We start from the raw sequence: 13,977 nt of genomic DNA, 5'->3' as shown, positions 1-13,977 counted from the left end.
AGGTCGCATACTAACTGACACGTACACATATACGCGTCAAGCAAATGAGTGTGAACTTTAAAACTATGCGTTCTCGCGGACGCAGCACGCGATTCCAACGCCAGAGAAGCCTTAGCCACAGCGGGCCGGCATACGCGCGCACACAAACTGCATAATTCCACGACTTCCTCATGCATGATCCCTAGCTCTACTCACACTCCTGCTTACACCCCAATCGGCAGCTGGAGCTTATTTCAACCCAGACAAACCAGCCAGACGCAAGCTTAGTGCCAGCTGCAGGATGCTGTAGCTGACTCCATATGGTGCCCCCACCGATTTGCTCCTTGTAAGCAGATTGAGGAGAATCGGCAATGTTCCAGACGTACGGCAAACGTCATGCGCGTGCACACCGACGGCCCGCCTCCCGCTTGGCTGTAGGCACTATGTTGGAGTGGTACGAACGTTATGCTGCGAGATACCGACCGCAGACGAAGATCAGTGACATTCATTAAATGTCCCTACACCGAACACAACACAGAAACACCTGGACAAATTCGTCGCCGAGCCACAAACGCCAGCACGCGCCACGGGCTTCCCTTTCCTTTGCAGTACCCATCATCTACACAATGAGCTACAGGTTCCGGCTTCTTTTTTGCAAGCGCCATAAACATTTTCGAAAGCCCTGTTGGCCGCGCCCCTGGCCGCGGCGCGCTTTTCAGTCTACCCGTCCCCCGCAGGAGAGCTGCCATCATACACTTATGGGCTAGATCTCACCGCCACTAACGGTGTGGAAGCAAAGCATGGGCAGTTGCTGCTGCATCTACATACCGCGCTGCCCATGAGCCTAGAGAACCTCATACACCCAAGTCATTTTTCATGTCAGACCCTGTCTCGCAGGCGCACAACGCAGTACCAGAACAACCAGCAAAGGTCAAGCTAGTTGTGAATTTACCGTGTTCCGCTGTGGTATTCCACAGAAGAACACGGTTAATTCACAACGAGCTTCCGCTTCTTCTCACGCTGTAATGCGACAAATGTGCAATCATGCCTGTACATATCCGTGTCTGTCCTCGTACAGGCTGAGACGTTACAGTACTCACAAACGCGCCGAGTATAAGAGCTTCCGTTAACGGGCATGCCTGCTAGACAAGAAAACGCGCGGCCGACACGCGGAAGACGTTGAAGCACCACAGCAGTAAACCCACGTACACTAAGTGCAGAACCACGCGATGCTCGCGCATGAGCCTATTGGGAACATAAACAGCTCGATTATCAGCCCCACAATGCAGAAGCATGCGAAACTCTTTGCTTCTCACCGCCCACTGCGCATACTTCCACTGGGTGACAAAACTTATTTGAGCCAGTGCAAGAGGAAGAAGTACGCGCTTAATGCCTGGCCCCGCTATCTCTGTGGCTACCAAGTAGCTGCCCAATGAGCTACAGGCATCCCATCCGCTGGTATAGGCGACAATAGCACTTACAGAATTCGTGTTGGCCGCGCTATCGGCCGCGGCCCACGCTTCCCTACGCCTGTCCGCATGGTAGTATCATACATTATCGCTCCCGTCAACAATGCTACAAAATGCTCGACGCAAATCGTCGCGTTGTTGCAGCAGCCTCCCTCCCACAACGCATTGGACTGCACATATCCTGCCTAGCCCATGCACTGCGGTCGTTTGTGGTGTCAGACTCTGTCGCGCATGCGTGTAGCGAGCAGTCAGAACAAATATACGGCATGCTAGTGTACAGCTACGTCTGCTATCAGACAGCCTAAGGCGTGATTGTACCCTCAACCACAACCATGGCGGCGCCGAGCAGAAGAGTTTGCCTCCTGGGCAAAGCAAAACACGGTCACAGTCACAGAGAGAATTGGCAGAACTGCCGGTGCAGCCGAGCGCATACAAAACGCATAACCCCGCGATGCGCACAGATGCATATCCCCTAGATATTCCCCACGGATTGCGTATACTGCTCTCGGCAGATGGTGCTGGTTTCAACCAGGGAAGGAAAACTAAACACAAGCTTTGCAACTGCAGGATGATGCAGCTGGCTCCACGGAGTGTCCTTGTCAAATAGGTTCCTGCAGATGGGCCCAACGAGAAACGTCAATTTTGCAGACGTATGCTTGACTGTCCATGCTACTAAATGCTCGACGCAAAATACCCCTTAGGTGCTGCTGCCTTCTGCACCATAGAAAGACGGGCATCACTAATGGTATAATGAGGTGCCGTTCCCTTCCCGGAAAGCCAACGGGACGACTGGAATAAAAGCTGCACCCGACGTACATGTTATGCACACGCATAACGCTGGGCAGTCTCCCGTTCGACACTGCTTATTCTGTGAAGGCCCTACAAGCAGTCTGTCTACAGCCGAAGCAGATCGTGTAGCAGCGACACTCAAGAATGGCATTAAAACGGTAGCAAAGAGCCTTCACTGGACCGCCATATCAAACACCCAACCGGAATGCGCCGCGCGAACGCCCATGTAAGCCTGCGGGTCGAACGCAGCTTGAACGCCAGCACAGGGCTAGTCACTACGGCACAAATGAGAACCAGCCGCACTCTCGAATCTATGGCAACGCCTCTGCCCCCCAGCTCCACTGCTTGCTTGCTTGCAAGGCAACGCCTTTGTCAGAGTGCTCTGCAAGTTGGAATACACGCTGAGGCTACGCAAAAGCTTCAATACGATAAGGTCACGCGACCTTAATGTGAGTCCCACGCATCAGCCACATTTTGATTGAAGCGGTACAATGTCTGCTCTCAGCACAGATTCCTCTCCACCTGCTTTATGAACAATTCAAAAGCACGCATCCTGGTGCACGAAGACCGCAAACAACAAGTCATTCCTTGCACCCTCTTGCCAGGAACTGTCCAGTCCTTCACACACCAACCCACAGCCACTTCCTTCCACACGCAATACAAATGTAGCATCGGCAAAGGTCGACCCATGTAACCGAACGAATTTCCGAAGGCAGGCAAGATCCCTCACCAGTGCGACTCACGTTCCCTTTCCTGCAAGCCCTCCTACAGTCCCAGCACTACAAATGCGCCTCCAGTACGCATTGCTACGCTTACGCACATGCCATCGTTGGGCTTCCCCCAGCGCACCACCACTCGTCGCTAACCACGCGCGATTGGGGTTGACTAATCACTACATGCTGTTCTCTTCTGTATAGTACAGAATCTTCCCGTGTCAACATAGCTGAGGCCAAGATGCCTTTCAAACTGATGAATAACCCGGGGGTTCGTAAGCGTATGGCGTTCAAAATGATGCCACAACGTATGCTTGTTACATTGTAGAAACTCAGAAAAACGATGCGCTGCTCTTAGCGTACCTCCGTCCGGAACGCCATATTTCGATACACCGAAAGCCAGCTCTTGGTTTGCCTATGCGCATTATGCTAAACAGCACAATGCCCCGAGTGTTCTCATCGCAGCAACAGGAGACGCAGTGCTATGCGCACTATGCTGAAACGCAGATGACACGCCAATCCGCATAGTTTTCCCAAACCTAAGTACACAGTGTCCTCTTACACAGCTCCTGTAGGATATAGTTGAGGTGCAGAGACGCAATATAGTTATTGAAGCTGAATGTCACTTAGAAAGCCTCCCAAGACACCAGAGCGAGTTCCTTGAAAACGTCTTGGTGAGCCCTCGACAGCGCGTAGGTTAATGAATTGATCATGGTCTCATCTGCGGTATCATACTGCATCCGCAAACGTACGATACTATGCTTGCTTCCACCAATGCAACTCATTGATCAACTTGGATGATGATGACAACACTTCCCCGCTACCGAAATTTTCTCCCGTTGCATTGAGATCTAAGCCCCCTCCTCTGACGCGGGCTCGCAAGTGGGGGAATTTCCTTGTAACCGCTCCTCAAGACGCAGTAAAACTCCTCCTTTCACTTCAAACATTTCCGTTGCACGCAAACGGGCAGGCATGCACTACCTCCCGTGCGTCAAGCCTTTCAGCCACTACCACTTCACAGCTCAGCTTGTGTTGGCCAAGACCTACGCCGCATGGATCTGGACCTCCTTCCGCAAGGTTCCGCCTATTCGTTCCAAGGCTGCTTGGGTTCTTGTTGGATTGTAAGGCCCTGAAGCACTGAAGGAAGAAAAACACCGTAGCAACTGTGGCGGCAAAGACGGCAACACCCACGGAAAATTTCCAACGTTCCCCCTTCTGCCTCGGTGAAGAGGAACCCTCACCCGGCATAAAGGCTTCTATGTGTTGAAAAGTGCGTTCAGAGTTGGGAAAAGGATCGGCCGGTACTTCAGCTCCGTCAATTCCGGCTGCCAGAAGTGCCACCGAGGCAGCGAAAAAGGGCGAGAGCACTCGCATTTCGGAACTTAAATGGGAGTATTATCGCGCTGGGTATAAGATCCAACACGTCGTTCCTATGATTTCAATGTAGATATGGTTAGTCCTCTCACCACCCCAGGTACGAATGCACAATCATGCAGTGGCGTGGCGTGCACGACTCCACTGCATGTCTTCTCTTGCATATGTAAAGGCTCATGCACGCGTTACTTGCATTCGGGAATATGTTCGAAACACGAAGCGATGAGTGAGGAGACACCTTCTGTGGAGCCACCTGCCGCTAGAGCGACGGAAAGATGACCGGCCGTGTACGTTGGTGCGTCCGCATGCACGATTGGTTGTATGCATAGTGGGCTGCAGTGAAAACAAGGCGCTCACACTTTCCCGTCATCATTAAACAAATTATTTCAACTGGCTGTTTGCGCCCTTGGTTGTTGCGTACCTAAGTAACGAGCCGTCGCTCTTCGCCAAGGACCGTAGTGAGCTGCAGCCGAATCAGAAGAGTCAAGGTTAAGTGCCCCCCCAAAGGCAACTAAACGCCCCTATCAGCACCCATGCGTTGTTTCCACCCCTCCCTAAGAGCCTGGTGTAGCACTGTCTGTCTGAAACTCGAGGACGCAATTTTACTATCGTGCAGGCTGTTCGCCCAGGGCCAAGTACGTGATTTTGCAATTCTCTACAGTGTTAGTGTGCATTTAGGGCCTGCTTGCAGAGCCAGTAGAGAGACGCATTGGAGCTTTGAGCTTATTTGTTCCCGTGGGGGGGAGATGCAGCGAAGGGGGTTGAGGGAGTACTTAAAGCGAATGAGTCGTTCCACAACTGCGCTGTGCGGCCGCATTGGCCTAGGCTGCACAATTCTAATGCACAGTTGTTCTGCAGACGTTGGAAACTTGTATAGTACTGTTTACTACTAGGGAATATATCTGAACTTTCTCGTAGAAACCTATAGAAACCTAAATCCATCGCGTATTCCTGTTTCGCCACTTCCGTAGTTTAGTTAAAACATTTGAGTTGAATTGAAAAATTATTTTGGGATAACTGAATGCACATATTTACTTTGAAGAGATTGAGCAGCTCCCAATATATGTCAAAGGAAAAAAAGCCGAAAATGGGAAGGTGAATATTTGAATGGCAATATATTTCTAAAGCGGAGGTGTCCTTTTTGGGAATTTGAAATTATGTAAGCTCGTTTTAATTGTATGAATATTGACTAGTGAAATAACTGTGGTGATTCTGTTTCCATTGTGAAGGGATCTGCATGAAAAGCTATACAAGCTATCGGTGAAAATGCTTCACAAAGTCGGTGGATAAACGGGCAAATAAGTTGAAAGGACCAATAGAATCACTAGATATTGCAATTCCTGCGCCTAGATGAGGTACAAGTGTACTACTATTAGTAGAAAGTATTTTGCAGAATCAGTCATTGGGTGATATATGAAGATTTAATCTTACATTCCCAATAACTTAGGGTAATCCCTGATAAACCCAGTTGCGATTTAGATACTTGGAACTCTCACGGAGGTTTTCTCTTCATGTTAGTTATTTCTCCGTGTTTTTTAAGGTCCAATTTGACGCTGAAAACCCACGTTTTGAAAGATTTAAACCTTCATTTCAGGTTATGGCTACCCATATCCCACCCATAAACTAAAACGGTAGCATCTGAACAAATAGAACTCGGACCTATGTATCGAAAGGAATCGAAAGCTGCCGCGGGAAAAATAGCTAAGTCCGAATTCCATCAGTACTTCACCGTTCATCTCACCCCCCTATGGTTTTGGCGTTTGAGTACAAGAAAGTGAGCTTGCTCTTGGCTCAGGAGGAACGTAAGACATACCTTGACTACATGCAGATTTAATACAGTTTCTCATGAAACCACTCCCGCCTTTGCAGTTACCTGCAGCACGCGAGATGGGCAGGTGTTCACCTGAAAGTGTGTATACGGGTGCGTGGTCAGTTAGTCCTATACCTTCAGAACTGTATCGGAAATAAGGCTGACTGCAGCCGCCCCATTAAAGCTATATTTTTACGACTGCGACTTCGATTCTATGCGTCTTCTTCGTAACGGAGACTAAACCCATGTCTTAGCCCTTGTTGCACTGCCTGTCTACAATTGGTACATGGACTTATACTGGAACGCAGGCTGGCTCCTGAGGGCGAAGGAAGCTTTTTACAATTGTAGATGGGGTTTGTGTGTGCATCAAATAGCTTAGGTGTGCTTGCTTGTGGGGTTGCCTTGGTGTTGCAACATTCCTTGCTGCACCCCATCATAGACCGCCGCCTCTCCGCACCAGCATCCGTCCCTTTTGTCGCCTTGGCTAAGACACTTGGAAGCTGGAAGTAAGGCCAGCTGCTCATCTTAGGTCTCTTATTCTACTACACGACGGTCTTCGTATACTCTCGAGGACTCTTTCTCCACGCGCAGCACACCTATCTTCAACAGAATACCGAAGCGGGTGCAGATGACTTGAATTCTTTATGCCGCCCTTCTATTCTGTGTCATGCAGCGTCATCTGTATTCTGCTGTGCAAAGCGTAGGGGAGCGGCGCGCGGAGGGACGTGCAAGAGTAAAAACAGCAAAGCAGGTGCTCCCAACGCAAAAAAAATTCACATGGGCCGCAGTGTGAGTAGATATACGGACGAAAGCGAAGCAAAAGTCATGCTTTCAATAGATACTTATGCCTGAGCATCCTGGCAACATCTGTCTACTTGCACTTTGACCTTTCAAAAAAGAAATGTCCGCCTACTCACTGTGCATCGACGCAACATCCCACACCTGCAGGCACCGGGCATGAAACTTTCAGCATACGCTCCTCCCGGAAAGCGTGTGGAAAAAAGCAAGCCATGAGAGATATAGGAAGAAGATTGGGACGACGAAGGGGCGTCAATGGCATGATTCTTGACCTCTAGTTGAGCCTGAAATTGCACAGTTTGGTGGGTGGCGGTTTTCCGGTGCTCCACAGCCGAAGCTTTATTGCATGCTCCTGCAATCAGCTACATTGCTTGCATGCTACTAATTAAATATTCCATTTGCAGTTCTGAATACAATCTCGAGGACACTGGCAGCAGTAGGTCACGCTACAACACCGAAAAAGTAATAATGGCCATTCTCGATGAGGTAGTTAGGCGCGCATGTTCCTATATCTTTGTACCACCTGCTAAATAGTTTGCCATCCTATTGACAAAAACAGACTAAGTTTGGTTTCGCCAGCAGCGTCGAAGGTGTCGGCAACCGCAGGTCATAACCAACAATGAACCAATGCAGCCCATAGTCATGTGCGCACCAAAGGGAGATCGTGCTCTGCATTTCATGCAACTAATTTGGTGCCGGGAGGCTCCTGGGCTCCTAAACAAAGACCTCGGATTCAAAACCGCTGCTTCTGGGAATCCCAACAAAAACAGCTCAATAGACGAAAATCTTGGTACGTAATACGACCCTTAGCTTTTAGCACCATTTGTTGACCAAGATATGGGAAAATATATAGCAGCATAGCTACCTGAGCGGCTGAGTTGCCTGGTTCCTTTTCCTTGTGTTGTAGGCTCACCAGCACTTGGGCAGAATCTAGCAGCTTCAAACCCCAATACGTGTTATGAACATGAAAATGAGGAAATCTCGTAGAAGTGAGACAATCAATACGAATCTCGGAACCACGAGTAAGTAGGAAAATGGGTCCGGTGTTCGAAACCTTGATCGCTTCGTTGCCGGCTGCAGGGCACGATGCTGCAGCCTCAGCTCGGGCAGCAAACACCGAAAAAGTGTAGATATGACATAAACTACCATGGAATGACAGTACTAAATAACTTCAATAGCATAACTTTAGAAATTTTGATCCGTTGATGCACACATCGCTTGCGTACAAGCCGCCAGGCCGATCCTTGATCCAGCCCGGAATCAAAGAGTTGTCGGGCAACGAGACGAACTCTGCGACTGAGCAACACACGCATTTCTAATTGGATTGCTGAACCACAAAAAGTGCTGCCAATTCGTACAGAACTCATTAATGATGTAGACAAAACGTATGAGGAACGTTGTACGAAACCGTTCGTCCGTGGACCAACCCACCTCCTCCCACGCGGAAGCCGACTCTAGAACAAGTGCCGGTGTTGCCGCTGCGAAGAAAAAGAATGCCACGAATATCTTTAAACCTATTTCTGCTGGACAGCAGCCACTTTCACATTTGTCTCTGTGTTCTTTTGGTGCTCGCTGGGAACTGTGGTCTGGGCCGCAGCAGCTTGATCTCTGACCAGTACATCCCATTTACACAGGGGAGACCAGAACTCCCTTCACAAAGAATTGGGGAAGTATCTTTAGTGAGTATTAGTTCCAGTGAAGATGATGCGTCACTTGAAGCTAGGCCATTTGACCGGCCTACCGACTCATCTCCCTCCTACAGTGCAGCCACTGTGGATAATCCTCAGCTGCAAGCACGAATTGCAAGTAAGTAGGCCCTCCAATGACCTGATGTCGCCGATGACATTGTAGCATCTGTATACATATATGTATTCATATGCGCTGACAAAGTTGGCAGTGATGCACTGCAAAAGAATTCCCAGCCGGAGGAGTACAGACTTCTTGCTTCGTTCGCAATATGCTGTGCTGTCAGAATGCGAAGACGTTCTCCAGGAATTTCAAAGAGGTAGGAATCAACGCGGAAGCTAGAGTTCACAGATTCTTCTTCTTTTGCTGAACAGCAGCGCATTGCTGCATCTGTGGCCTGTTTTGATGCTCAGACTTCGACGTCAACAGGAGGCAGATGGTTGCTCTCCTTGATGGCATCAAACAAGAAGAACACCTGGAGAAGCAAAGCTGTCTAAGGGGTATTGTTCAGTCTGCATCAGCATTCTTCCTCAATCCCGCAGAGTTTTCAATTGTCAAGTCTTCGGTAGATCTCCAATTCGGTGCAATGTGGATGTGGGACAAAGTTGCACGAATCCTTCTCCAGAACCGTAAGCTTTCATGACCAGCCATTCTCATTAGTTGCCTAAAGACTATTTCTGGCGATGCTGATGGTCCATAGTTACGAAACGTGTCTCTGTTTTCAGCTGAGGTTCCCAACAGCTCGAAGCGCTTCTGGTCAGGTACGTCGTGGGACGGAACCCGGTAATCTTCTGCTGCGAAAAGGGATTTACAGTTGACATGCTTCCGGCATGCGCTTCTTTTTTTATAGGAGTGCCTCCACCTTTAGAAGTGGGTGATGCCGTCAAAGTGCTGGTTTCTGGTTCCACCATTGCCCAACTTGGCGAGTACACGGTCGTGGGCGTACAAGGAGAAGAATGCGTCGTGGAAAAGGAAGGGGAGAAGATGAACCTCCCCTGTGACCGTCTGGTTCTCACAATAAAAGAAAGTAGGTCTTGGTTTTTGCCACTAGGTGCCTGGGAGCATCATTTATCCTGGAACTGGTGGCCACTTTCTATGCTGCCCACATGCGTGTCTCCTAGAATACAGAAATATAGCTGATAAGATATTGAGAAACGAGCTCCGGAACGTGAGTGAAGAGGATCCTAATCTTTTGGCAGATATGGAGGAGATATTTGAGTTGGCTGGAGTTGGGGAAGCCTTCCAACAAACTCTACGGACTGGAGACCCTCGTTATCTGCTGACCGCAATGAAATCCTCGGAAACTTTTCATTGTGAGTTCATCATCGCACAACATATTATGCTCAGCTATATTCCCTTACCTGCTCGATTGCTTTCTGTGTTTTTTTGACTGCTTTAGTTTTGTGGTTTGTAGAGGCCGTGAGGCAACTGCCTGCCATCAAGGCGAGCCCAATTCAGAAGCCTGGAAAAGAACGGTATAAACAAGATCCAGCAGAGATGAGCAGCATTTACACTTCGGACTCCGCAGTGAAAGGTGAGTTTATTTGTACTGCACGGCCGGTGCACTTAGAGCAGAAATGCCAGGCGTACACTTCTAGCATTACCTACATACATATATGAGGTTTGCTCTGCAGCTTACGAAATACTTCAGCTAATTCGAAGCTACACAGCCTTGGAAGGTTGCAGGCCACTAACCCACAAGAACCTATACGGCACCGGCAGCGAACTTGTTTTGCGGGTCATCGAGAATGCAAGGTTTGAAGCTGTAGAGATGCAAGGCGAAGATACATTGCAATCGGTCCTTGAAAATCAGTGCAGATCTGCGGTGGCATTCGTCTTTCCGGGGGCACTCAGGCCATCTACTCTTGTCATACCACACTGCGTGAACGTCTGGGAGAGGATGAGGAGCGACTGGTCGCAACTGGGTGAGCTTGGGCGTCTCCCCACCTACATAACATTCTGTTTGGAGGCGCTCTACTGAGCTGTGTCTTAGTTGTTCGACAAGGCCCAGTAACGAGAAGCTTCATCACTATTTAAATGTCCCAACACACACTAATGTGCCACTTTTTGTGTCGTCGTTCTCAGTTCTGTCCTCCGATATAGCGAACGATCGCGAAGCTCTTGCAAACGACTGCATTTCGAAACAAGGCACGCTACTCATAGGGCCACGCTTTGTAGCAGATAGCACCTCCGTATCTTCCTTGGTTTTTTTAGGCTTCCTTTTCACTATATCGGGCTGCGATCTTCACCCATGTGCTTACCTCAGGACAGTTGGCCCCTGGATACTTGGGCGAATGCGACGCACGTTGCATGAGCGGCGTTGTGAGAAGAAACTACTGGTTTGACTGGAAATATGTCAAAAGAACAAATGTTGCAATGGAGTACATCCTTGCTGGAGATGGTATTTCCACAGCACTTGGCGAATAGTGCAGACAGATTGACCGAGCGCTTCTTCCCGTACTTCCCTAGCCAACTGGTTTAGTTGTCTCACTTAATTTCAGATGCCCATGATTTCGTACTGCGATCGTCACATTCTCATTTGTTCAGTCATATGTCATTGTTGTGCAGTTGCTCGCCTATCAACCTTTTCGGCTGCTGATGCACTCCCTTACTTAGACCTACTGAGTGGCCAGACATGGCGCCTAGCTCGCATTGCCAGTTCAGCGGTAGTCCCCGGCGACCTTGGAGAAGAGGCTGAACAGCTGTCTTGCGTGGCGGACTTCCTAACGAAGGACGCCGTGGGGCCGATACAAGGAACCGACAGGATGGCGGGATTTGGCTTAGCGCACCTCCCACTCTTGGCGCTGAGTGTGGCAACGGACCTCCGGTACCACGCAGGCATCGTGGGAGCCAACCTGCAGAGCAGCAAAAAAATGCGCAAACTGGCCAGAGGTTCCAAGGCTTTTTCTGCCTTCTTTAGGTTGCTTTCTTGTCGTGTTGCCGATGACACTGAAGCTCTCCGCACATTTTTTGGACCTTTTGCGTCACTGGCTATTCGTATAGGTGGGTCCACGCCCTAGCTATGGTATACATTGACAAACCTGTGATGACGTAGGTCAATCTATCCAAATCAAACAAACCGGGATACTGCAAAGTTTGTGCTAGCACCGGAAGGTAATTTCCATATAGTCTATTGACTGCATGTGCCATTTCACATCTCAGCTTTATTCCTACGAGTTGAAGTTGAAGAGCATGCCAACAAAGGATGGACAGAGGCTGTAGCCTTGTTCTCCGGCAGACTTTTTGAACAAAAACTGTATGAAAAGGCTGTGCGGCAATTTATGGTAAACGCTAAAAAGTTCATTGAGGAGTTTATGGGAGGCTTTGGGTACCAAGCAGCAGGAACAGTCGGCAAGGTCACGAAGCGAATCCGAAATATTTTCGGGAGAAAATCGGGAGGCAAAGTTTCAGACAAAGCAGTGCATCATAAGACTGGCCATGAGTTCGCCAAGCTTATTCTCATGATGTGGGCTAACGGCAGCCAACACCAAACAAATCCTACGCCCAGCAAAATCGAGGAGGCGTTCCGCCGAGCCAGACAGTATCAGACGCTTATGATCCTAAACCATGGTAGGTTGAGCTCGCAGGCACTGTGCTCCCGCGGGGGGCTGGCTTTTTAGGCTCAAACAGGCGAAGAAGCATGCTAGAGGTGGCCTTGGGGCTTCAACCTTACCCCTCCATACACGTTATGATGTTTGATCGTAGGCGTGGACCCGATAAGAGCTATAACGAACGTCATCAAGGCTGATTGTAAAGACACCAGCGCCGTTGGGCGCAAATTTTGGGCATTACTTGACAGTGGAAGGGTAAAAATACCCAAAATCGCAGACAAATTAGGGATAGGCCTGCTTTACGGATTCGCCACCGGTAAGGCATATCCCGTGCTTTCTGAACATGGTCGAGCGCTAGCTGCTGCTTGCAAGGGAAAGTCACAACTGGATTTGCTTTCTCAAGGAACAAGCTACCGTCAAATGATGGAACTACATCAATGCATGAAACTCCGAGGTAGGACATTGTGCCGCATACTAGTCGGTCCAGTAACGGTGCAGAATGACGAGGGGACTGCAGATTTCCGTGAGGGTAGATGGTGCCTGCTCAGGTCTAGGAGTGAGCTTTTTACGGATCGCACTCAAGAACGTGAAAACTCCAACAGCAGATATTACGGTAAGACTTTTCAATTTTCTTATTGAGATCCGGGCAATCCGTAAAGAGGGCGCAAAGGGTCTCTACAAAGCTTACCTCCGGTGGGTGGCAGAAGGCGAAACCTCGCAAGAAATCCATGCGTGGAACGATAGCATCGATATTTTCGAATGCTCGTGGCACTCGTCACAAGAAGAGCAAAATCACATGTTAGCTGAGGCTGGAAAAATAAACGAGCAAGATGCCTCTAGTGAAATTCCTGCCTCGCATGGACTCCAATCTTGTCGCGGTAATCCACGAGCAAGCCCAAGGCCCATCCCCCTGAACCTTGACCACTACAGTCACAGCAGCAAAACTAGGGTTGAGGCTGCGCTCTTTGCCATTGCACTGTGCCATACACTGTGTGTTACTGGATTTGCAGCGAACTCCCATGACGCACTGGATTTGCAGCAGGCCCAGGTCAACGTCCTACCTGGAAATGTGATCTTTTCTACTCCGCTGTAGCGCAGTTCTGCAATTGCGAGTTGGAAATATGCTTCTTGTGAATGTCATTGCTGCCGCGCCCAGCATGGAGAAGTGCGTGGCCAGTACATGCATTCTTCCCACATCGGTGGGATACTGATCGACTGCGAATTTCGCCTATTCCGGGCACAATGACTTTTCCACGAGTGCGGCCAAACTGGAGAACCGACCACATTTGGTAGCATACTACCCCCCGCGTCTCTGTCCTGAGAAAACTACCCTCCCGTGAAGGCTTTAGTCTTCAGTCCTGCAAGTGCACTGTATACTGCACCAAGAAGCCGTCAAAAAGCAGCTCAGCACGAGAGGTATAGGCAGGTTCCCCTTGATTGTGGTGCCCTTTGCCCAAAAGACATCATATGCTTGAATGACCCAGCAGTGAAGCAGTGCAGAGCTCCAACTCAAACTACTTGGCGAAATTGTAGCAGAAAGAGCAGCAACTGGTCCGCAAGCAGCTAACAGACTACAGCGATTTCAGAAATGCAACAGCATCTAGACGGACTAACTACGCAAGAGAAGCTGCAAAACTGTAAACGAAATTATCCGAAAGACACTAATACACAACAGCGCCTGCGTCTGAGATTGCATTATTTGAGAACCCCAGTGGGTCGCCGAAGCGGCCTGGATGTGCTAGCTCCGACCTAGCCATGCGTACACGAAGAGACGGTTCAATGCAAGCAGCGCGAGACCATTCCATTTT

The 13,977-nt window shown here is 49.4% G+C and overlaps 1 protein-coding gene across 1 annotated transcript; it reads left to right on the top strand.

Annotated features, from left to right (window-relative positions):
• Positions 1–8,633: 8,633 nt before the first annotated feature.
• EAH_00002870 (hypothetical protein, conserved) lies at positions 8,634–13,262 on the top strand (the record flags this gene model as incomplete). Its single annotated transcript, XM_013394166.1, has 12 exons — positions 8,634–8,742; positions 8,905–8,937; positions 9,032–9,247; positions 9,469–9,645; positions 9,740–9,935; positions 10,043–10,152; positions 10,253–10,543; positions 10,885–11,019; positions 11,187–11,621; positions 11,781–12,188; positions 12,324–12,485; positions 12,718–13,262. The coding sequence occupies 12 exons, from the start codon at positions 8,634–8,636 to the stop codon at positions 13,260–13,262; spliced, it is 2,817 nt and encodes a 938-aa protein (XP_013249620.1).
• Between the last annotated feature and the right edge of the window lie 715 nt (positions 13,263–13,977).

This window comes from Eimeria acervulina, genomic scaffold, assembly GCF_000499425.1.
Source record: "Eimeria acervulina Houghton genomic scaffold, Eah_scaff9, whole genome shotgun sequence".
NCBI classification, from domain to species: domain Eukaryota; phylum Apicomplexa; class Conoidasida; order Eucoccidiorida; family Eimeriidae; genus Eimeria; species Eimeria acervulina.
The sequence above is the reverse complement of the archived record's forward strand: the minus strand, read 5'-3'. Positions and strand labels throughout refer to the sequence as shown.